Genomic DNA, 24,736 nt, shown 5'->3' with positions numbered 1-24,736 from the left:
GCGCAACAGGAGCAGCTGAGACGCGGCGTCTCTCTCTCTCTGGCTTCGTCAGCGTCACGGTTGCCCTGGCAACCGGGCCCGCCGGCCGAGAGAGACGCCGCATCTCAGCTCCTGCTGCGCGCGCAATCGGCGGTCTTCACCTCCGGGGGGGGGGGGGGGGCGCGACCCTCGGGGGGGGGCGCCCGCCGCCCTCCCTCCCCCCCTCCCTCCCCGCCCTCCCCCTCCCTGCCCTCCCCCCCGCCCTTCCCCCTCCCCTCCCTCTCTTCCCCCCAGTCGCTCTCTCTCTTCCCCCCAGTCGCTCTCTCTCTTCCCCCCAGTCGCTCTCTCTCTCTCTCTTCCAACAACATGCCCTCGAAAAAGCCTCGGCACCGCCGGGCACTTCAGCTAGTAGAATATAAAAGGCAAAGAGATCATGCTAGAACTATATAAATCACTGGTTCGGCCTCTGCTGAAGTATTGTGGACAATTCTGGGCACCACACTTCAGGAAAGATGTAAAGGCCTTCGAACGGGGACAGAGGAGGTTTACCAGGATGTTACCAGGGATGAGGGACTTCAGTTCACAGAATCACAGAAACCCCACAGTGCAGATAGAGGCCATTTCGGCCCATCGAGCCTGCACCGACACATATCCCACCTGATCCCCGTAACCCCTACACCAACACATATCCCACCCTATCCCCGTAACCCCATGTATTTAATCCCCCTAACACTAAGGGTCAATTTATCATAGCCAATCAACCTAACCCGCACATCTTTGGACTGTGGGAGGAAACCGGAGCACCCGGAGTAAACCCACACAAACACGGGGAGAATGTGCAAACTCCACACAGACAGTCGCCCGAGTCCCTGGCGCTGTGAGGCAACAGTGCTAACCACTATGCCACCGTGCTTATGAGGTTAGAGAAGGTCAAGAGGTGATGAGAGGTTTTGATAGAGTAGATAGAGAGAAAAAAACTATTCCCTCTGGTGAGTGGGTCAATAGATTTAAAATCATTGGCAAAAGGTCTCGAGGGGGCGATGAGGAGAAATGTTTTCACTCAAGAGTTTTCGGGATCTGGAACGTTCTACCGGAAAAGCCGGTGGAAGCTGATTCCATAAATAATTTTATTGGACAGGTTCTTGAGGATGAGAAAGTTACAGAGTTTAGGACACAATAGCGGGGGTGTGGGATTAAGCACGATTGCTCCTTCAAAGAGCCAGTACAGGCACGATGGGCCGAATGGCCTCCTACTGTGCTGTACATTTCTATGATTCTAACTCTTGAGATCACACATGGAGAATGCTTTGAACCAGGCAGCACAATCTTCAATAGCTGCACTTAGAAAAGCCACCTGGGTTTGACACAGTCGGATACACTGATCATGGCGGACATGTGATGATCAGGCACGGCTGGCCTTTTTTGTACCTTTTGTTTCACAGTCGCGAAGATCTCCTGCTGAAGCTGGTGTTGGACGCTGGGGTGTCTGGCCAACAAATACGCTGTAAATTCCAACATATAGGTTGCTGTCTTGTACGCACTGAGGAGAAACCGTAAGGCCTGGGCAACAATTTCACTTTCAGTCAACGCTGCGAAGGAAGAAAGGAAGGAATGAAGGAGGGAGGGAATGAAGGAAGGAAGGAAGGAAGGAAGGAAGAAAGAAAGAGAAGGAAGGAAAGGAGGGAAGGAAGTACGGAAGGAAAGCAGTGAAGGGAGGAAGGGAGGGAGGAAGGAAGGAAAGTGGGAAGGAAGGAAAGCAAAAAATAACTTGAATTTATATACTGTAGTGCTTTTCAGGATTTCCTAAAGTGCTTTACAGCCAATGAAGTACTTTTGAAGTGTAGTGACTGCTGTAATGTAGGAAACGCAGCAGCCAATTTGTGCACAGCAAGCTCCCACAAACAGCAATGAGATAAATGACCAGATAATCTATTTTTCATGGTGGTGGTTGAAGGATAACTATTGGCCAGGACACCGGTTTAACATCTCATCTGAAAGACGGCACCTCTGACAGTGCAGCACTCCCTCAGTACCGCACTGGGAGTGTCAGCCCAGATCTTTGCGCTCAAGCCTCTGGAGTGGAACTTGAACCCATGACCTTCTGACTCAGAAGCAAGTGAAAAGAGAAATTCGCCCACACTTACTCTTTACTGATAACCGTTGACCTTTCTGGCAAGGGAGCTGGGCAAGTGATAGTCCACTCTGGATGGAAGCATTCATTTGTAGCCACAGACAAACCAACTGGTCATAAACTGGGGCTGGTTCCTTACCACAGGCTGGTAGTGATTTCCTTCTCATGTCCGTCCTGATTTCTTCATGGTCTAGCAGGTACTGAAGGAAACTGCCACGTTTCTAGGGGAGAAAGTCCAATGGTTTAAAAGAAAGGCTATGCAAATTTTTTGAGAGAGATAAGATAGACAGGCTGGAGATCCATTTCAGGAATATGTGGAACTGCACCCTTGGCAATTTTATGGTAAGTTGACGGTGACCTCCAACTGCCATTTTACCAGTTACCATGGTCTCCAGGTAGCCACTTCCAGGTGTAACACAGAGACCCGATTGTGACGGGAGAGTAACCATGTGTGGGACCGACTCTATATATCTGCCTTCCGGCAACAGAAGGCCCCAATATGATGGCTGGTCCACAGTCCCACATTCCTGTAGTTCTACAACAACCTGCATTTATATGGCGCCTTTAATGTAGTAAAATGTCCCTGAGGTGCTTCACAGGAGCGTTATCAAACCAAATTTGACACCGAGCCACATGAGGTATTAGGGCAGGTGACCCAAAGCTTGCTGAAAGAGGTAGGCTTTAAGGAGCGTCTTAAAGGAGGAGAGAGAGGTAGAGAGACGGAGAGCTTTAGGGAGAGAATTCCAGAGCTTAGGGGCCCAGGCAGCTGAAGGCACGGCCGCCAATGGTGGAGCGATTAAAATCGGAGATGTACAAGAGGCCAGAATTAGAGGAGCGCAGATATCTCGGAGGGTGGTAGGGCTGGAGGAGTTTACAGAGATAAGATGGGGTGAGGCCATGGAGGGATCTGAAAACAAGGATGAGAATTTTAAAGTTGTACATTTTCTGTACGTTATCTGCAGTTTGGGTCTTTTATCCAGAGGAATTTGGCATGCTTTCTGCCTCAATCACTAACTCTAGTCATCAACTCTAGCCTCACAATCCTCTGTGCAAAAATATTCCTCCTGTCCTACATTTAATTTATATCTATGTCCCCTCGTTCCAGACCCCTCGATCACTGGAAATATTCTGTTTCATAAGAACATAAGAAATAGGAGCAGGAGTCAGCCATACGGCCCTTCGAGCCTGCTCCGCCATTCAATAAGATCATGGCTGATCTTCTACCTCAACTCCATTTTGCCGCACTAACCCCATATCCCTTGATTCCTTTAATATCCAAAAATCTATCGATCTCTGTCCTGAATATACTCAATGACTGAGCCTCCACAAATCCCTGGGGTAGAGAATTCCAAAGATTCACCACCCTCTGAGTGAAGAAATTTCTCCTTATCTCAGTCCTAAATGGCCGACCCCTCATTCTGAAACCATGACTCCTGGTTCTAGACTCCCCAGCCAGGGGAAACAACCTCTCAACATCTACCCTGTCAAGCCCCTTAAGAATTTTATACGTTTCAACGAGATCACCTCTCATTCTTCTAAACTCCAGGTAATATAGGCCGATCTACTCAGTCCCATGTATTGTTCAAAACAGAAGGAAAATCAGCTGAAGTGTGGTATCTGATGGGACGTAGATCTCCAACCGTAATTCCCCGCATGAATTCCCTATTTCAACCTGGGTGTCCTTGTGCACCAGTCGCTGAAGGTAAGCATGCAGGTGCAGCAGGTGGTTAAGAAGGCAAATGGTATGTTGGCCTTCATAGCGAGAGGGTTTGAGTACAGGAACAAGGATGTCTTGCTGCAGTTGTACAGGGCCTTGGTGAGACCACATCTTGGGTATTGTGTGCAGTTTTGGTCGCCTTATCTGAGGAAGAATGTTCTTGCCATGGAGGGAGTGCAGCGAAGATTCACCAGACTGATACCTGGGATGGCAGGAATGACGTATGAGGAGAGATTGGGTCGATTGGGCTTATACTCGCTGGAATTTAGAAGAATGAGAGGGGATCTCATTGAAACTTATAAAATTCTTACAGGACTAGACAGACTAGATGCAGGAAGGATGTTCCTGATGGCGGGGGAGTCCAGAGCCAGGGGTCACAGTCTAAGGATAAGGGGTAAGCCATTTAGGACAGAGAGGAGGAGGAATTTCTTCACCCAGAGAGTGGTGAACCTGTGGAATTCTCTACCACAGAAGACAGTTAAGGCCAATTCATTAAATATATTCAAGAAGGTGTTGGATATATTTCTTAAGGCTAAAGGGATCAAGGGATATGGGGAGAAGGCAGGGACAGGGTACTGAATTTGGATGATCAGCCATGATCTCATTGAATGGCGGAGCAGGCTCGAGGGGCCGAATGGCCTACTCCTGCTCCTATCTTCTATGTTTCTATGTTTCAACCGAGCTGAAAGGAGAATGGGTACTTTCCATAGGGAGGGACGGAAAATTGGTGGATGAAGTGATACCCAATGACTCCACTTGAGCACCAAGATCATTCTCGGCATTGGTTACAGTCAAGCACTAACGCAAAGCTAGCCGTGTGCCTTGCCTTCTTAGCTGGGGGATATTGAATGATTCACCCGGGGGTGGAGGAGGAGAGAGAGAGAAGTGGGTGGGGGGGGAAGCATTAACTACAATACGGAAAATCCTAAAACTGCAGCAGAGAAAAATGATAATCTTACCTGTGCCTCCGTGCACTCTCTCCTTCTCACTCGGGCACAGCGGACCAACCCCGTGAAGTAACTGACGGCCTCTTTCCAAAAAAAGTAGTACTTCACCTTCCGAAGGAGAGGCATTAAGGCTGGGAACATTACTGGGAAGGAGAGCCGGGAAATTCAAGGGAGTTGTTATTTTCACATCCAGAGCACTAAAGGGGTTTAAGATGAATTTAGATATATTTGGGTTCTAGCGCCAACAATGAGTTAAGGTCAAGGGAACCAGACTGCAATATTCTCAGACTTTGGCCTGGAGGTTTTTGCCTGATCTACACTGATGGTTCCCCAGTATTCTTGCCCGCAGAAGTGAGAACATTGCGAGGCAAGTCTGGTGTTAAAAAAGAAAGACTTGCATTTCTACAGCGCCTTTCACAACCACCGGATGTCCCAAAGCGCTTTACAGCCAATGAAGTACTTTTTGGCGTGTAGTCACTGTTGTAATGTGGGAAACGCGACCGCCAATTTGTGCACAGCAAGCTCCCACAAACAGCAATGTGATAATGACCAGATAATCTGTTTTTGTTATGTTGATTGAGGGATAAATATTGGCCAGGACACCGAGGAGAACTCCCCTGCTCTTCTTCAAAATAGTGCCGCGGGATCTTTCACGTCCACCTGAGAGAGCAGACTGGGCCTTGGCTTAACGTCTCATCCGAAAGACAGCACTTCTGACAGTGCAGCACTCCCTCGGCGCTGCACTGGAGTGTCAGCCTAGGCTTAATGTGCTCAAGTCCCTGGAGTGGGACTTTGAACCCACAACCTTTTGACTCCGAGACTTCATTAACTACAGAAAATGCTGGAAATACTCAGCGGGTCAGGCAGCATCTGTGGAGAGAGAAACAGAGTTCACGTTTCCGGTCGATGACCTTTCACCAGAACTGGCATAGGTTTGAGATGTAACAGTTTTTAAGCAAGTACAGAGGGTGCGAAAGTGAGGAGAGGAAAGAACAAAAGGGGAGGTCTGTGATAGGGTGGAAGGCAGGAGAGATTAAATGACAAAAGGGATGAGGGCGCGAGGCAGAAGGGAGTGAATGGGACAAGTAAAGAAACAAAAGATGGGTCTAGAGGAGGTGTAAATGGTAACAGTAGAATCATTACCAGAAGCTGCTGTCCGATAAAATGGGTTATGATCTGAAACTGTTGAACTCGATGTTGAGTCCAGAAGGCTGTAAAGTGCCTAATCGAAAGATGAGGTGCTGTTCCTCGAGCTTACGTTGAGCTTCATTGGAACAGTGTAGGAGGCCGAGGACAGAGAGGTCAGAGTGGGTGGAGCGGAGAATTAAAATGACAAATTTTTTCCTCTCTCCACAGATGCTGCCTGACCTACTGAGTATTTCCAGTATTTTCTGTTTCACATTTCCAGCATCCGCAGTATTTTGCTTTTGCACAGGAAATAATTGCACTGTTTCTTGGGCTTGGTTGGTGTCTCAGCAGCTAATGCTCAACTAAATGTGTGACTGAGAACTCCTCTGCCCTTCTTCGAAATAGCGACCATGGGATCTTTTACGTCCACCTGAAAGGGCAGACGGGGCCTCAGTTTAACGTCCCATCCGAAAGACGGCACCTCAGACAGTACGGCACTCCCTCAGCACTGCACTGGGAGCGTCAGCCTAGATTTATGTGCTCAAGTCTCATGAAGCGGGACTACGAACCCACAACTTTCTGACTCAGAGGTGAGAGTGCTACCCACCGAACCATGGCCGACACTGTATCCCGTAATTGAACTATTAATGGGACTCCAAGACTTGCCTCTTCCTTAAGAATTTACCTGTATGTCCTTGCAATCCCCTTGTTTCCCATGTGTGTACAGAGATGTTATTTTCTCTGCCATGCAGGAATTCTTGTAGCTATGGGAACACTAATCTAAATTAGATTCTTTTCACTGAGGAACAATACCCCACCTATTCCTCTTTAGAGCACAGACAGCTACCTGCCATCAACTAAACACACTGGCGTGTTGCTAAGCAACCAGCGTAGGCCCTGCACGTGCTGCATACATTACCCACATGTCACGGAGATGGTGGAATATCTACTGTGGGCCCGAAGCAGGAGATCCCTGTAATAAATGAAGGCGTGGCTCCCATTGTCCTGTTTTTTAATATCCAGATCGAAGACCGACATCATAAGGATGCTCTGAGCATACTGGGCGAATAACCTTGAAATAAAGAATCCAAACATCAAAGGGTGAGGGAAAGGTCACAGATTTTGATAGGGCCTGTTGTCCAACGATGCAAGGGCTCTTCGAAAGCACAGAGCGCCCCCAATGGTTCTGTGAGTAAGGGCTCTGCCCAGCGTGAGTACCAGGTCTTACAGACAAAAAAAATCCCAGCTTTGTTTCCCGGTTTATATAAAAAAAAGACTTGCATTTCTATAGCGCCTTTCACGACCTCAGGACGTCCCAAAGCGCTTTACAGCCAATTAAGTACTTTTTGAAGTGTAATCACTGTTGTAATGTAGGAAACGCGGCAGCCAATTGGCACACAGCAAGATCCCGCAAACAGCAATGTGATCATGACCAGATAATCTGTTTTAGTGATGTTGGTTGAGAGATAACTATTGGCCAGGACACCGCGGGGGAGAACCCTCCTACTCTTCTTTGAAATAATGCCGTGGGATCTTTTACATCCACCTGAGAGAGCAGACGGGGCCTCGGTTTAACGTCTCATGTGAAAGACGGCACCTCCGACAGTGCAGCACTCCCTCAGCACTGCACTGGGAGCGTTCGTCTGGATTTTTGTGCTCAAGTCTCTGGAGTGGGACTTGAACCCACAACCTTCTAACGCAGAGGCGAGAGAGTGCTGCCCACTGAGCCACCATGCTGAATGAGTTGATCTCAACTGATGCAGTAACAGGCAACTCGAATTGGCTTCAACGACCCTGCATTAAAGAGGAGAGAAGGAATTCAGCCAGGATACTGGCAGTGGCAGCAACTTAGATATTCCCTCTCACACTCTGGGAGTAACCTAACCTGCCCAGCGACAAACTGATGGGATCCGATCGGCTGCCGGTTTTACACCCCGCCCATTGTCAATGTAGATGTGAATAATGCAGTGGTTCTTTCACCCCCAAATGTGGAATGAGGCCCAACAGTTGCACAAGGTGAATGGTACTCACTCTCTCACAGCGACAGGCTTGCCCTCTCGGGAGAATTTTCCAAAGTGCTGCGCAAGATCATCAGCATTTGTGACCACAAGTGGAAACATCTGGAAAAAAACGAGGTCAAAGAGCCATCCACAAAATGAGGAGAGCGAGGAAAGTTCACAAACCAAGAGATGAGATCGTCCAGGAGCTAGGAGCCACCCACAAAACCAGGAGCGAGGAGCCATCCACAAAACCAGGAGCGAGGAGCCATCCACAAAACCAGGAGTGAGGAGCCATCCACAAAACCAGGAGCGAGGAGCCATCCACAAAACCAGGAGTGAGGAGCCATCCACAAAACCAGGAGTGAGGGGCCAACCACAAAACCAGGAGAGAGGGGCCATCCACAAAACCAGGAGAGAGGGGCCATCCACAAAACCAGGAGTGAGGGGCCAACCACAAAACCAGGAGCGAGGAGCCATCCACAAAACCAGGAGGGGCCAACAACTAAACCAGGAGTGAGGGGCCATCCACAAAACCAGGAGCGAGGGGCCATCCACAAAACCAGGAGCGAGGAGCCACCCACTAAACCAGGAGTGAGGGGCCATCCACAAAACCAGGAGCGAGGGGCCATCCACAAAACCAGGAGCGAGGAGCCCCCCACTAACCCAGGAGGTCGGGCCATCCACAAAACCAGGAGCGAGGAGCCCCCCACTAACCCAGGAGGTCGGGGCCATCCACAAAACCAGGAGCAAGGGGTCACCCACTAAACCAGGAGCGAGGAGCCACCCACAAAACCAGGAGCGAGGGGTCACCCACTAAACCAGGAGTGAGGGGCCATCCAGTAAGCCAGGAGTGAGGGGCCATCCACAAAACCAGGAGTGAGGGGCCAACAACTAAACCAGGAGTGAGGAGCCATCCACTAAACCAGGAGTGAGGGGCCATCCAGTAAACCAGGAGTGAGGGGCCATCCACAAAACCAGGAGCGAGGGGTCACCCACTAAACCAGGAGTGAGGGGCCATCCACAAAACCAGGAGCAAGGGGTCACCCACTAAACCAGGAGTGAGGGGCCATCCACTAAACCAGGAGCGAGGGGTCACCCACTAAACCAGGAGTAAGGGGCCATCCACTAAACCAGGAGTGAGGGGCCATCCAGTAAACCAGGAGTGAGGGGCCACCCACAAAACCAGGAGCGAGGAGCCATCCACAAAACCAGGAGTGAGGGGCCACCCACAAAACCAGGATTGAGGGGCCATCCATTAAACCAGGAGTGAGGGGCAATCCACTAAACCAGGAGTGAGGGGCCACCCACAAAACCAGGAGCGAGAAGCCATCCACAAAACCAGGAGTGAGGGGCCACCCACAAAACCAGGATTGAGGGGCCATCCACTAAACCAGGAGTGAGGGGCCAGCCAGTAAACCAGGAGCGAGGAGCCATCCACAAAACCAGGAGCGCGGGGCCAACAACTAGACCAGGAGCGAGGGGCCATCCACAAAACCAGGAAAGGGCCCATCTATAAAACTAGGAAAGGGCCATCCAGTAAACCAGGATAGAACCATCCACAAAACAAGCACATAACTCTCGCCTTCCAAATTCTTTTAAATAGCACCCTCTTTAGGATCCCTTTCAAAATCGCTAAGAAGGTTGGGCCGAGCCCGTCTAGATCAGCCCATTGTTCAGATTCATGTAGCAGAGGGCACAGATTTAAGGTGATTGGTAAAAGAACCAGAGGCGACATGAGGAAAAACTTTTTTACTCAGCGAGTGGTGAGGATTTGGAACGCGCTGCCTGATAGGGCGGTGGATACAGATTCAATAGTAGCCTTCAAAAGGGAATTGGATAAATACTTAAAGGAGAAACAATTGCAGGGATGTGGGGAAAGAGCGTGGGGAGTGGGACTGACTGGATTGCTCTTCGAAAGAGCCAGCGCAGACTCGATGGGCCGAATGGCCTCCTTCTGTGCTGTGCTATTCTATGATTCTATGATGTACAGGACCAACCTCCATTCAACCAGCAACCTGCCTTTTATTTTCAGTGGAAATGATTCAATCAAGCCCACATCTACGGCGTCAAGTGACAGTCAACAGCAGCCAATTCCAATTCGCTGCACAGAGTGACTGTTTATTCCACGGATTAAAACTTTGAGTGTAAAGCAAGTATTTTTTATGTTGCACAATAAGCTGGCAGATTTTCGTTTGCTCTCCATAAGTGTCAGTACCAAGCACTCTCAGGTCAAGTGCAGGATGGGTTAGACCAAGAGTAAAGCGCCCTCCACTCTGCCCCATAATGTGCTTCAACTGCAGCCTCAGCATAACAAGAATTTTCCACATCGCCCCATCCTTGTGGGCAATCGGAGTGAGATTGACAGGCCAGTGCCAGTCTATGGGCAGTTTGGCGCTGAGGACCCACGCTGGCTAGAAGGTGATTCATGGGCCCCTTGCGATCAGAAGAAGCAACAGCAGGGTGAGCTGCATTCAAACTCAGGTCTCAGAGGCAACAGAGCAGAGAGAGCACCAACTCCACCGTTCCCCAGTCCACACACAGCACAGAAGGAGGCCATTCGGCCCATCGGGCCTGCGCCGGTTAGAGCAATCCAGTCAGTCTCACTCCACCCGATCTTTCCTCATACCCCTGCAATTGTTTCTCCTTCAAGTATTTATCCAACTCCCTTTCGAAAGCGACTATTGAATCGGTAACCACCACCCTCTCAGGCAGTGCATTCCAAATCCTAACCACTCGTTGCAGAACAAAATATTTCCTCGTGTCACCTCTGGTTCTTTTGCCAATCGCCTTAAGAAATAGGAGCAGGAGTCGGCCATTTGGCCCCTCGAGCCTGCTCCGCCATTTAATGAGATCGCGGCTGATCTGATCTTGGGCTCAGCTCCATTTCCCTGCCCGCTTCCCATAACCCTTCACTCCCTTATTGTTCAAAAATCTGTCAATCTCCACCTTAAATATATTCAATGACCCAGCCTCCACGGCTCTCTGGGGCAGAGAATTCCACAGATTTACAACCCTCTGAGAGAAGAAATTCCTCCTCATCTCCGTCTTAAATGGGCGACTCCTTATTCTGAAACTATGCCCCTTAGTTCTAGATACCCCCATGAGGGGAAACATAGAAACATAGAAGATAGGAGCAAGAGTAGGCCATTCGAGCCTGCTCCGCCATTCAATGCGATCATCCTCTCTGCATCTACCTTGTCGAGCCCCCTCAGTATCTTATATGTTTCAACAAGATCCCCTCTCATTCTTCTAAACTCCAATGAGTATAGGTCCAACCTGCTCAACCTTTTTTCAGAAGTCAACCCCTTCATCTCAGGAATCAACCGTGCGAATCGTCTCGGAACTGCCTCCAATGCAAGTATATCCTTCCTTAAATAAGGCGACTGAAACTGTACGCAGTACTCCAGGTGTGGTCTCACCAATACCCTGTACAGTTGTAGCAAGGCTTCCCTACTTTTATACTCCAACCCCCTTGCAATAAAGGCCAACATTCCGTTTTAAAGTTTTTAACATCTTTAACTTTCTTTTCTATCATTTATTTCGCGGCTCTCTCTAACTCAGCTTGCATCAGTTAGTTAGCGCTTGTGTCTCTGCACCTGAACCCCACTCCAGGGCTTGAGCACGTTTACTCTGTGCACGGTCCCCTTTGGGCCTGTCAGATGAAGTCTCTGCCCACCGAGCGGTTAATCTCAGAGGGCTCCGGCCAATCACAATTCCACCTCTTTCTCTCTCTCTCTCTCTCTCTCTCTCGAGTCACTCGGAAGTAGCTGCCAAACGGAGTCTCTACCCTTTGGCGTGGGGCTCCCAAGGGTCTGCCTGACTACATCACTCGCTGTGTGAATGGAATAGAACAACAGCTTCGACACTCAGGTGCTAAGGAGCCGTCTCTCACAATGCCGCTAGTCTACGTTTATAAATAACACACCCCTCGGGATGAGTAACACATCAAATGACCATTGTGTGAGCTTAAGCCGACTTGCAATCTTGAGGAGAATCGATTGGACAAAGAGAATGGTTTCAGGCCGGCTGCTTACAGGTAAAAAAAAAGGATAGTGCGTGCGACCTTGGGAATTAACCCCCTGCATACTGAATCTACCAACGGGAGATGCAAACCAACTGAATTTTCTCCCCCTGAACTTTAAAATGCTACTGTCTACTCAAGAATTTTAAAATTTGTAAATCAATTTTTTTCCACTTGTCAAATTAACTTTTGTTTTTTTATATTACAAAGCTGACCATACTAAAACTGACAAGCTAAGTAAATAGAATAGTTTCATATAATGGCTGCAACGCAGAAGGAGGCCATTCGGTCCGTCGAGCCCGTGCCGGCTCTCTGCAAGAGCACTTCAGCTAGTCCCACTCCCCCGCCCTTTCCCCATGCCCAGGAAAAAATGTTCCCTTCCACTGCTTATCCAATTCCCTTTTGAAAGCCATGATTGAATCTGCCTCCACCACCCTTTGAGGCAGTGCATTCCTTAAGATCATAAGTAGTAGGAGCAGGAGTAGGCCATACGGCCCCTCGGGCCTGCTCCGCCATTCAATAGGATCATGGTTGATCCAAACCTAGACTCACGTCCACTTCCCTGCCCTCTCCCCGTAACCCCTAATTCCCTTATCTGCTAGGAAACTGTCTATCTCCGTTTTAAATCTATTTAATGTTGCAGCTTCCACAGCTCTCTGGGGTAGCAAATTCCATAGATTTACTACCCTCTGAGTGAAGAAGTTTCTCCTCATCTCAGTTTTGAAAGGGCAGCCCCTTATTCTAAGATTATGCCCCCTAGTTCTAGTCTCACCCATCAATGGAAACATCCTCACCGCATCCACCCGATCAAGCCCCCTCACAATCTTATATGTTTCGATAAAATCGCCTCTCATTCTTCTGAACTCCAATGAGTAGAGGCCCAACCTACTCAACCTTTCCTCATACGTCAACCCCCTCATCTCCGGAATCAACCGAGTGAACCTTCTCTGAACCGCCTCGAGAGCAAGTGTATCTTTTCTTAAATATGGAAACCAAAACTGCACGCAGTATTCCAGGTGTGGCCTCACCAATACCCTGTATAACCGTTCTTCTGCCAATCACCTTAAATCACCTTAAATCTGTGTCCTCTGGTTCTCGACCCTTCCGCCAATGGGAACAGCTTCTCTCTATCTACTCTGTCTAGACCCCTCGTGATTTGGAACACCTCTATCAAATCTCCTCTCAACCTTCTCTGCTCCAAGGAGAACAACCCCAGCTTCTCCAGTCTATCCACGTAACTGAAGTACCTCAACCCTAGACCTTTTCTGCACCCTCTCTAAGGCCTTCACATCCTTCCTAAAGTGCGGTGCCCAGAACTGGACACAATACTCCAGTTGAGGCCGGACCAGTGTTTTATAAAGGTTCATCATAACTTCTTTGTTTTTGTGCTTGATGCCTCTATTTATGAAGCCCAGGATCCCGTATGCTTTTTTAACCGCTTTCTCAACCTGCCCTGCCACCTTCAACGAATTGTGCACAAATACCGCCCCCCCCGGTCTCTCTCTGTTCATGCACCACCTTTAGAATTGTACCCTTTCGTTTATATTGCCTCTCCTCGTTCTTCCTACCAAAATGTATCACTTCACACTTTTTTCCTGTTTCTTTTCATCCTCTCGCAAGGCCCAGCGGGATCAGAGGGGGAAAGTCTCTCCTTATTTCATCATGCCCCGCTTCCCGGTTTCCGCCAGGTAGTGGAATTTCAAATGGGAGTCCTCGTGACACAGGAAAGGGCTTACTTAAGGGTCAATGCAATGCCTGACTGACTGACTGGCTGACAGGCTGTAAACGGGCAACGTGCGAAATCTCGGGGGGACGGGACGCAGCACGAACCTGTTTCAGTTGGGTGGAACCGAAGGCTGGTGTCAGAATCTGGTGAATTCTCCTCCAATCACTGTCATCTGCCTGAAAGAAGCTCTCACTGAATGGATACTGAGATCGGTGCGCCTGAGGGAAAAAAGGGGAAAGTGAAAGAAAAAAACAAATCAGAAAGATAGAGAAGAAACGTACAAACCATCAGAGTGAGGGAGAGATTGCACACGTGACAGACAGTGAGAGCAAGAGGAAGCAAGTGAGCAAGAGACACCTTTTAGTCACTATTTCTCCGGAATATTGAAGAAAAAACAAACTTATATAGCGTTTTTCACAACCTATGGACATCCTGAAGCACTTTGCAACCAGTGAAGTACTTTTGAAGTGTAGTCACTGTAGTCAGTGCTGAGGGAGTGCTGCACTGTCGGAGGGTGCCGTCTTTCGGATGGGACGTTTAACCGAGGCCCCGTCTGCTCCCTCAGTTGGACACAAAAGATCCCGTGGCACTATTTCGAAGAAGAGCAGGAGAGTTCTCCCCGGTGTCCTGGTCAATATTTATCCTTCGACCAACAACTAACATAAGATTATCAGGTCATCAGAGCCAGTGAAGTACTTTTTGAAGTGGAGTCACTGTTGTAATGTAGGAAACGTGGCAGCCAATTTGCGCACAGCAAGCTCCCACAAACAGCAATGTGATGACGACCAGATAATCTGTATTAGTGATGTTGATTGAGGGATAAATAATGGCCAGTACACCGGGGAGAACTCCCCTGCTCTTCTTCGAAATAGTGGCCGTGGGATCTTTTACGTCCACCTGAGAGGGCAGACGGGACCTCGGTTTAACGTCTCATCCGAAAGACGGCACCTCTGGCAGTGCAGCACTCCCTCAGCACCGCACTGGAAATCAATAACCTGCCTGTAAAGTCTGTGGGTTGTGCAGTTAATAAATACACAGACTTCAGAAGTAACAAACAAACAGGTCTTTACTATTCGAAGGTCCGGGCGAATCTGCCCCAGCAATCATGCCACAACACTTATATACTGGTGTGGTCACTATCGGTATTACAGTATACAGAAGCCAAACATATAGTGCCACACCTAAAGTAGTTCCCTTAAAGGTGAACGGTTACATTCAATAGTTCCCTTAAAGATAGACGGGTACATACACTACAATCCTCCCTTTTTAGCTTATTACTTACAGAGTCCCCGTTAAACATACATATCTTCAAATTCCTATAAAACAAATTACAGATATAATCTCGGTGGAGTCAATGTCATATAAAACAATTTACAAATATAATCTCGGTGGAAACAGTTCACAGGTTCAGTCTCTGCGGAAACAGTTCATAGATTCAGTCTCTGATCTTGACTCGTTCCGAACAACATTTCTTTGGTGTAGCCGGTTCACCTGGCTAGCGTGACTCCTCCATAGCCTTTTTCTTGACGTAACAGCTTGAACTTTCGTCCTGTTGAACCAGCAGTGCGGACTTTTACAGCCAACTGGCTGTCTTGACATTTTCCAGTTTTTCAACTAATTTAGCTCCTTTCGTAATGTCCCGCCTGGAATGGTAGAAGTGCTAATATTTTAGACAGTTATTATCTTCTGCTTCTTCTTTTTCTTTTCTGCCTTTTTGAAACTCTCGGAGCTCCTTTCTCGGCTGCCAGCTGTAGCGCCACCAACTCTCTATGTTCCTTAGACCTTAAGTGCTTCATCCGGATTTCAGCACTTTGAGAGTTTTCATCACAAGCTGGGCAGACCACCTCCTCGTAATATTCAGTGTCACTCAACAGGTCATGGTAATATTCAGGTTCGTCCTGAGTTAGGCCAGCGAGAGAGACTTCTTCTTCCTCCTCACCCGTCTGGACGTTAGCTGACGGTGGTTCCTTCCCTAAACATCTTTCTTGAAAAGCCTTCTTCATGCATTCATATTCATCCCGCTCTTCCTGGGTTATCTGCCATTCCTTCACGACGGACCTCATTTGTGAGTTCAATACCTTCCTTCCCATCGGTAATTGCGTTATCAGGCTATTTAACCCTTCTACTGAAATAACGGTTTCCACATTCTTCTGTTCACCTTGACGTGATTCAATGTACTTTTGGCATCCTTGTAAAATTTGTGTTGCCACCTCAGCTATCTCCGTGACTTTTGAGAGCTCCGAACTCGTTCCCCCTGAAGATTGAAGCTCGTGTTCAGATTGTTCCCCTTGCCGAGTCTTGTCCTTCAGCATATGAAGGAGTTGGCCGACCGTTAACTCTTCCCTGGGAACACGGTGGATCAGAGTCTTCTCCATTTCATCCACCTCTTTCTCCAATACTTCCACCTTACGTTCCTCTTGAACTTTGGCTTTCAGCGCTCGGCAAAGTTGCGCCCTGATGCTCTCTAGTTCATGTTCAGGGACCATTCTTACAGTGTCCTGTTCTTCCACTGAAAGGATTCCCAGTTGAATCTGTTCTTCAAGTTGTTGAACCTCGGTCATTGCCGCCTCATACTTGTCTTGGGTGTCCTTCAATGTTTTTATAAGTTCTTGGACATCCTGTCTTTCATGCTCTGCCATGATTTTCACCTCTAATTGCTCATCTATGGATGGAGCTTCTATCGATGAGTCTGTCTTGGCCTTGAGTTCATCAAGAATTTCCTGCAGCCTTTGGACTTCTTGCTCATGTTCAACCTTTAGTTGTTCATATGCTTCTACTGAAACTAGCTTTTCGGAGGCTGCCGAGTTAACCCCCTCCAGAATTGTAGCCTGGGCCTGTTCATACTGTTCTTTCAACTTCTCACACTCTGCTTGTAAGGAGTCGTAGAGAAGAACTGGAATAAAATCCTGGCTCCCTGAAGATTCCTCTTCCTTTGGTTCATTCTGTAAATATTCTAGTTCCTGAACAGCATCAGGGGAATGTGATTGGTATTTGACCACGATGGCTCTATGGTCACTCTCTGCTTGAGCTAGCTGTCTCTGTAGTCTTTCCAGGTTCCCCCATTCGGTGTCCCAGAACTTTTCCATATTTTTCATCTCCTGTACGAGACGGTCACTCAACTGTTCTAATTGTTGTCGTACTTTGACATAAGTTTGCGTCCGAGCTCGGTGTTCTTCCGTCATGGATGAATCCTTTGCTTGAACAGGCTCAGAATTCTCTGTCAACCTGGAGTTCTGCTCTGCAGCTTTATTCTTCTTGGTACCATAAGTCCTTCTGCATGTCTTCGTTTTCTTTCCCATCGTCGGCAAGTCCCTTTTAGCCTTGTCTTCCATTTCCGACTTGGTCTTATCATCATCCATTTCAGAATCTGAGCTAATAGCTTGCACCAAGTCCTCCCTCATTATGGCTTTTAGGTAATGCCATTCCATGTCTATTTTCTTAATCCACTCCCGTCCTAGAAGTGGTGGTCCTCCCTCAGATAATACGTACAAGTTCATTCTTGGGTGTTCTTTACCCCTATCTCTCACCTTGACTCTTATTTTCCCCACGGGGTATACGTTATGCCCCGTGTATGTCTGTAATACGAACTTGGTATTTCTTAAAGGTATGTGAGAGAATAGCCGGTGGTAGTCCCTTCGGTTGATGACTGATAGAGCTGATCCAGTGTCCAGCTCCATTCTTACTTGGACTCCAGCTATTTTTAGTATGACCCAGATGGCCTGTAGATCCGTTTCTTTACCCACATTGTGGATTCTCAGACTACCCAGCTCCTGGTTGTTTGGGTCTGAGTCTGAATTCTGTTCGTCTGAACTCTTCTCAGCCACCTTGTGTACCTTGTTGTACTTTTCTGGTGGTGGCTTCCTTTGATTATTGGTCTTTTTCCCGGACCGGCATACCTTCGCGATGTGACCCAGTTTGCCACACTTCCTACACTCTTGGTTCTTAAACCAGCATTGATTCTGGTCATGCGTTGTCTTCCCACAACGGTAGCATTTTGTTGTGCTTGAAGTAATTTGGTCCACCCCGAGTGCCGCCGCCTTTAGTTGCATTTCCGCCGTTCCTTTCGCTGCGGCTTCGTGCGATGCAGCTATAAGGACAGCCCTGTCCAGTGTGAGGTCGTTCTCTTCCAGTAGTCGCTTCTGCGTCCCTTCTTTGGACAATCCGCATACGAACTTGTCCCGCAGCGCTTCTGTCAGATTCCCTCCGAACTGGCAGTATTTCGCTAGCCTACGCAGTTCGACCAAGTATTCCGCATTGCTTTCGTCTTTCTTCTGCGTTCTTGCGTAGAATTTGAATCGTTCAGCCAGCATCAGCGGTGTGGGGTTCAAGTGGTCCTTCAGCACAGCCACAGGCCTAGAAATTGGGTTTTGGCTTAGCCAGGGCTTTAGCGCCGGAAGTTAGTGCCGGCGCTAAGTCCCCCTGCGCGTGCCAAAAATTCAGTAGCGCCGCGCCCAAACGGCTGCCGGCGCTACTGAAGGGTCTTAGCGCCTGGAAAAGGGCGCTAACTGCCGTTTAGCGCCACAATTCCGGCGCTGCGGCACCCGATGCGGTGCGGCAGGCTGGGGAAGTGCAGGCCTCCTCCTTCCGTTAAGGAGGAGCTGCCTGCACCCGGCCGCGGCCCGCGCAAATCTGTTTAAAAATGAGCCCGGCACCTCGGACAAGTGCCGGGCTTGCAGCTGTTCCGGGGGGGGGGGAGAAGTCCGGGGAGGGAGCTGCGGGCAGGCGGCCGGCGGGAAAGCGGCCGGTCGCCGCGGGGCCTTTAATGCGCCGGCACAAACACATGTTGGACTCTGTTGCCAGAGTCTTAGTTGCGGCTGCCACGGGCGAGGCGGCCGCAACTGAATTTCGGCGCTGGGGCCCGTCGGCATGGCAACCGGGACGCTGCGCACACCGATGACGTCATCGGTGCCGGCGCAGCGCTACCGGTGCAACGCCGCTTTAGGGCCCCAGGGAATTTTTCAACTGGCCATAACTCTGGCGCTAGTCCCTCTAGCGCCTCAAAAGCGGCGCTAAGGCTAGTGAATTTCTAGGCCACAATCTCTTCGAAGGTCTGATCCGCTGGTTTATTTGGTGCTATTAGATGCTTCAAGAGCCCGTATGTTTTTGCCCCCATCGAGTTTAGCAATGTTATCGCCTTGTCGTCTTCCTCTATTTTGTTGGCTTCGCAATAGATCTCTATGCGTTCCACGTACGTGGCCCAGTCTTCTATTTCAGAATTAAAGTCGTTAATATTCCCTCGCTTAGGCATCTTTCTTCCCTTGGGAGCAGCACCAGTATTTATTTAAGTATTCTTATTTATTTGTTTGTTTCTAAGATGGCGGTTTTCCCGCGAAATCGGCGGTTTCCCGCTCTTTCCTTCGCTCCCCGCCCACTTCAATGGCGGTATGTCAATCAAGATGGCGGTTTTCCCGCGAAAATGGCGGTTTCCCGCTCTTCCTTTCTCGCCCCGCCCACTTCAATGGCGGTTTCCCGCTTCTGGCGTCTTCTCCGCCTAATGGCGGCTTCCCGCGTTTCTTCCCGGTGGAAGGGGTACGCTTCCCCCACAGCGGACAGGTTCAGCCGCTGGCTGGCTACCGCACAGCTCCCCTTACTCGGCTATGTCTTTTCCTCCCGCCCGCACGGCTCTACCGGCGCTGGGTACACCCCGTTAATGGAGGACAGTTCAGCCGCTGGACTGGCTCTCACGCAGTCTCTCTCTCCGTACTCGGCTCTGTCGCTCTCTCACCCGCACGTTCGGTGCTACCGGCCCTGGGTACCCCGTTGGTGGAGAACAGCTCAGCCGCTGGACTGGCTCCTCGCAGTCTCTCTCTCTGCACCCGGCTCTCACCCGCACGGTTCCCGTTCGCCTCCCCAGCCCTCTCGCAGACCGGTGTTTCCCTCCCCGGCTGCGGCTGGGTTTCTCTTCCCGCGCCTACTCGCAGGCTCAGCGCTTCGTGGCTGCGGTCGCTGCCCGGAGTTTTCCCGCCAATCGCGGTCCGGCTGTCACCCGACGCCGTTGGACCCGACTTTTGGCCGGCACAGCTCCCCCTCGACCGAGGTCGAGTGCTCTGCCCTTATCCTCCGGATACTTCTACACCTTCCCCTACTCACAGTCTCTTCGGCCGCCTTGTTTCTTGCTGGTCGGCTCACTCCGCACCGTGGCAGAAGGGTAGTCAGTGCCTGTTGCTGATACAGCTTTTGTTGTTAGTCTTCCTGCTTTCTGTTGTTGCAGCCTCGTGTTTTCTTTTGGTAGCACGACGAGGGCGGTTGTCTCTCTTCGACGCTCTTCGTTGCTTTTGGTAGTCTTGCCGCAGGGTACGATCGGACTCGTCGCCACTGTAAAGTCTGTGGGTTGTGCAGTTAATAAATACACAGACTTCAGAAGTAACAAACAAACAGGTCTTTACTATTCGAAGGTCCGGGCGAATCTGCCCCAGCAATCATGCCACAACACTTATATACTGGTGTGGTCACTATCGGTATTACAGTATACAGAAACCAAACATATAGTGCCACACCTAAAGTAGTTCCCTTAAAGGTGAACGGTTACATTCAATAGTTCCCTTAAAGATAGACGGGTACATACACTACACTGCCCTTTCACCACATGCAGAGTTCCAGAGGGCTGGAGTGATAATACCGCCCGAGAGTCAGAATTAGAAATTCTCCATGACAGAAATATTGGGCAACACCGGAAAAAGGGTAAGTGAATCACGGAAAGCCTTCACAGGACTTACTCACTCTAGCACTGGTAAAGATTTCGCAATGATCTTCAATAAACACCTTGTGGATTATTTCGGTGTCAGTGAGCACAAGGAATGCTTGACGGCCCAGGTACAACCTGCATTTTTTTTTTGATATATAAGAAAAAGCACATTGGTCAATCGAAGGAAAGAAAAAACAAACACAAGCTGAAGAGTAGTAGCCCCCCAGCGCGTTCCGTGGCTGCGTTGCAAGGTCTGGGTTCCTTCAACGCCACCATTGGCAGAGCTCGACCACCTGTTCTCTCAGTTTGTCAAGGGGATGTGGGTGAGATCTAAGCAGGTGAGAAAATAAGGCCCAGGTGGCAAGGTTGGTGGGCAAGAAATCTACGCAAACAGGTAGCCTCGCAAAATCCGGCCTATAAAGGAAGGAGGTTAAGGGGAGATTTAATTGAGGCGTTCAAAATTATGAGGTGCTTTGATAGTAAATAAGGAGGAACCAATGCCGCTGGCAGGAGGGATGGTAACCAGAGGACCCCGATTGAAAGTAATTGGCACAAGAACCAGAGGGGGAGATGAGGAGGATCTTTTTTACGCAGCGAGTTGTGATCTGGAATGCGCTACCTGAAAGGGCGGTGGAAGCAGATTCAATAGTAACTTTCAAAAGGGAATTGGATAGGTACGTAAAAAGGAAAAAAAAATTGCTAGGCTATGGGGGAAGAACAGGGGAGCAGGACTAACTGGACGGCACTTTCAAAGAGCTGGCACAGACGCAATGGACCGAATGGCCTCCTTCTGTGTTGTATGATTCTGTGCTTCTAGAAAGTAAAGAAAACGGAGGAGAGGGAGAGAAAAAAAAACACAAAACAAGATCACAAAGAACACTGGCACAATTGCAGAGTTAAATATCAAGAGGCCACTAGGAAGGGGCACTGCCACCCTTGTAAGGTTGCATTGGTTGAATGTCATTGGCATCACAAACTAAACAATCCATTTCTCACGCCATCGTTGTGCTGTGCCATGTAGGAAACGGCATTTGGGCATTTCCAGAATCAAACCGCTATAATTTCTCCAACCCCCAACCCCCCCTGAACATGGCTGCAATAATTGGAGAAGCCAGTCAAGCTCCAATGGCTTGGCCCATGAGGATGTCAACTTCGGTTATTTTCTCAAGCCCCAGTACAAGGCTCAAACCCACAATTCTTTGACACCGAGCCGAGTGCAACAAACCGAGCCAATCTGATACACGTCTTAACAATAGTTGAGGCTTACAGTGGCACATACATCTACCAGTGAATGGTTACTAGTCTACTGGGGAGGTCCAAGGGGCACTGCCAGCCAACCCCCACCAAAGTTAACAACCATAGAATCATAGAAAGTTACAGCACGGAAGGAGGTCATTTCGGCCCCTCGTGTCCGCGCCGGCCAACAAAGAGCTATCCAGCCTAATCCCACTTCCCAGCTCTTGGTCCGTGGCCCTGCAGGTTAGAGTATCCCAAGTGCACATCCAAGTACTTTTTAAATGTGGTTAGGGTTCCTGCCTCTACCACCCTTTCAGGCAGTGAGTTCCAGACCCCCACAACCCTCTGGGTGAAGAAATTTCCCTTCAAATCCCCTCTAAACCTTCCACCAATTACTTTAAATCTGTGCCCCCTGGTTTTTGACCCCTCTGCTAAGGGAAATAGGTCCTTTCTGTCCACTTTATCTAGGCCCCTCATCATTTTATACACCTCAAGAAGGTCTCCCCTCAGCCTCCTCTGTTCCAAGGAAAACAACCCCAGCCTACCCAGTCTTTCCTCATAGCTAAGATTCTCTACTCCCAGCAACATCCTTGTAAATCTCCTCTGTACCCTCTCTAGTGCAATCACATCTTTCCTGTAATGTGGTGACCAGAACTGCACGCAGTACTCTAACTGAGGTCTAACTGGTGTTTTATACAATTGAAGCATAACCCCCCTGCTCTTGTATTCTATGCCACGGCTAATAAAGGCAAGCATTCCGTATGCCTTCTTAACCACCTTATCTACTTGGCCTGCTATCTTCAGGGATCTGTGGACATGTACTTCAAGGTCCCTTTGCTCCTCTACACTACTCAGTGTCCTACTATACGGGTGAGTACGCGCTGGGTACTCACGCGCAGGCCCAACGAAAGTGCCGGTTTCGTACATGCACTGCGCATGCGCGGGAAACCGGCACTTCCGTTCCCTTGAAAGAAGGGGTTGACAGGTGGAACGCGTGCGCTGGAGAGACAGCGCGTGTGCATCGAACTTACGTATTTTTTGCAGGTTTCTCCGGGAGGGTAAGTCTCCAGGAGTTACACTTTTAAAAAGCAGGCGCAAGGCCTGCTTTTAACAAGGTAAGTGGCGAATTAATTAAAATTAAAACATTTTTTCCACAGGTTTATTATTTTTAAATACTTTAAAGAAAGGTAAGTTTATTTTTAGCCCCGTTAGAAAATGTAATTAATTTTTTCAAAAATTTAAATTATTGTTTAAAATAGTTATTGCATGTAATTTATAGTTATTTTAAAAATGTGATTAAAAAAAAAATGTATTTGAAGTTTCAGTGATGTTTTGGGGCTTATAATATTTATAGGTTTGACAGCCCTTCCTGTCAAATTTATGAATGAAGCATTCCCTGCTGCCATTGGCTCTCCATGGCCCATGTGATCCCAGGGGACGCTTTGAACTAACTGCGCCCCTGGGATATGCAAGCACTGCGCGCCGGAAGTTGGAGGAGGCCCAGGATCGGAATCCCACGGGGGCCCACAGCTCAACGGCCGGCGCGCTAGGTAAGTGCAGGTCGGAGGCTTGCACCCGCGGGAAGCCCCCAACCCGAATTTCTGGGCCAATGTGTACTCCCTTTCCTTGTTAGCCCTCCCCAAACGCATTACCTCACACTTCTCCGTATTGAATTCCATTTGACACTGTTCTGCCCACCTGCCCACCAACCCCTCCCCCTAAATACATGTTCATGGAGTCCTAAACACTGGGCTCATTCAATGTTGCTAACTGTCTGCCCATCAAATGCTCAACAGATTCCAGCACCCAGACTGGCAAATGGCATCAGGCCGGCTAAAAGGGTTCAGCAGAGTCATTTTCACCTCATGTTTTGTCAATCGCACAATCTCCTAGATGTATGTAGAAAAGTTCCATTTCAAAGCCAGTTCATAGTTCTATGTACTGTTCAAACTTCTAGAGCATACAGAAGCATAGACAAGGAAAAGGCCTTCAAGCTTGCTTAAAGTTCTACAGAAATGGTCCCAGATCCTCAAAGGTAACAAAGCAAAACTCTAGAATATGTCATTGCTCCTCACATCTCCCTTGGAGGCAGTGCAACGAAGGTTCACTAGATTGATTCCTGAGCTGCGAGGGTTATCCTATGAGGAGAGATTGTGGCCTATACTCTCTGGAGTTTAGAAGAATGAAAGGTGATCTCATTGAAACATGTAAGATTCTGAGGGGGATTGACAGGGTAGATGCTGAGAGGTTGCTTCCCCTGGCTGGAGAGTCTCGAACTAAGGGTCATAGTCTCAGGATAAGGGGTCGGCCATTTAGGACTGAGATGAGGATGAATTTCTTTACTCAAAGGTTTGTGAATCTTTGGAATTCTCTGCCCCAGTCGTTGAGTATATTCAAGGCTGAGATCGCTAGATTTTTGGACTCTAGGGGAATCAAGGGATATGGGGATCGGGTGGGAAAGTGGAGTTGAGGTCGAAGATCAGCCATGATCTTATTGGATGGCAGAGCAGGCTCGAGTGTGGCCTACTCCTGCTGCTATTCTTATGTTCAAACTTGGCCTCCAGAGCGCAGCGGGGGGAGAAATGGAGAAACTGACTCTTGTGACTCAAGCTCTGTAATTCTCCGCTGCGAAAATGAACTTTGGCAGCTTACAGTCCACTATTCCACTGTTGGGGTTTGATCAACCATGTTGGCCACCCCAATCTTAAGAGAGGGCAGTGTTATGTCAAATGGTTTCCATTGAGCAGCGCTGGCTGATGACGTTTGACATGAATCAGTCATTCATGAAAGAAAGACTTATGAAATAATACTGAGCGGCCTGCGGGTGGCGCTGTCCAGGGAGAGTATAAATACTCGGGCACGGGCCCAGCTTGCGCAGGACATTCTTAACAGGAACTAGTGAAGGGCAACTAGACCTCCATGTTGTAAAACAGTTGATTAAAGCTTTGTTTAACGCTTAGACCAAGTGCCTAGTAGTTTTCTTACGTCAACGTTGACTACCATATCCTCTCACCCAAAGGAGCACATGCATGTAGGAAAGGGAGGCCAACCAAAAACCATCTGCACGATAGTGCTTGCGCATCCTTTTCTCCTTTTAGTGTCTTTTCATTATCTCACTGACCTTTTCCATCATTTTACAGTTTCCAATTAAGCAGCTGGATCATTC

General features: G+C 48.8%; 1 protein-coding gene across 4 annotated transcripts in view; it reads right to left on the bottom strand.

Annotated features, from left to right (window-relative positions):
• The window catches only part of LOC147099475 (cytochrome P450 3A29-like), a 57,739-nt gene that overhangs the window by 25,547 nt on the left and 7,456 nt on the right, over window positions 1–24,736 (bottom strand). For all 4 annotated transcript variants that reach the window (XM_085969653.1, XM_085969652.1, XM_085969651.1 and 1 more), the window contains 7 exons: window positions 20,370–20,469; window positions 13,754–13,867; window positions 7,934–8,022; window positions 6,826–6,974; window positions 4,787–4,917; window positions 2,250–2,331; window positions 1,408–1,568 (listed from right to left, as the gene is read on the bottom strand). In XM_085969653.1, the coding sequence (XP_085825779.1) occupies window positions 1,408–1,568; window positions 2,250–2,331; window positions 4,787–4,917; window positions 6,826–6,974; window positions 7,934–8,022; window positions 13,754–13,867; window positions 20,370–20,469 (826 nt within the window). The remainder of the gene's footprint in view (window positions 1–1,407; window positions 1,569–2,249; window positions 2,332–4,786; window positions 4,918–6,825; window positions 6,975–7,933; window positions 8,023–13,753; window positions 13,868–20,369; window positions 20,470–24,736) is intronic.

Source organism: Somniosus microcephalus, chromosome 28, assembly GCF_052327205.1.
Source record: "Somniosus microcephalus isolate GS21.2 chromosome 28, FLI_Smic_1.0, whole genome shotgun sequence".
Lineage (NCBI taxonomy): Eukaryota > Metazoa > Chordata > Chondrichthyes > Squaliformes > Somniosidae > Somniosus > Somniosus microcephalus.
Note: the sequence above shows the minus strand (reverse complement) of the source record. Positions and strands in the feature narration are given on the sequence as shown.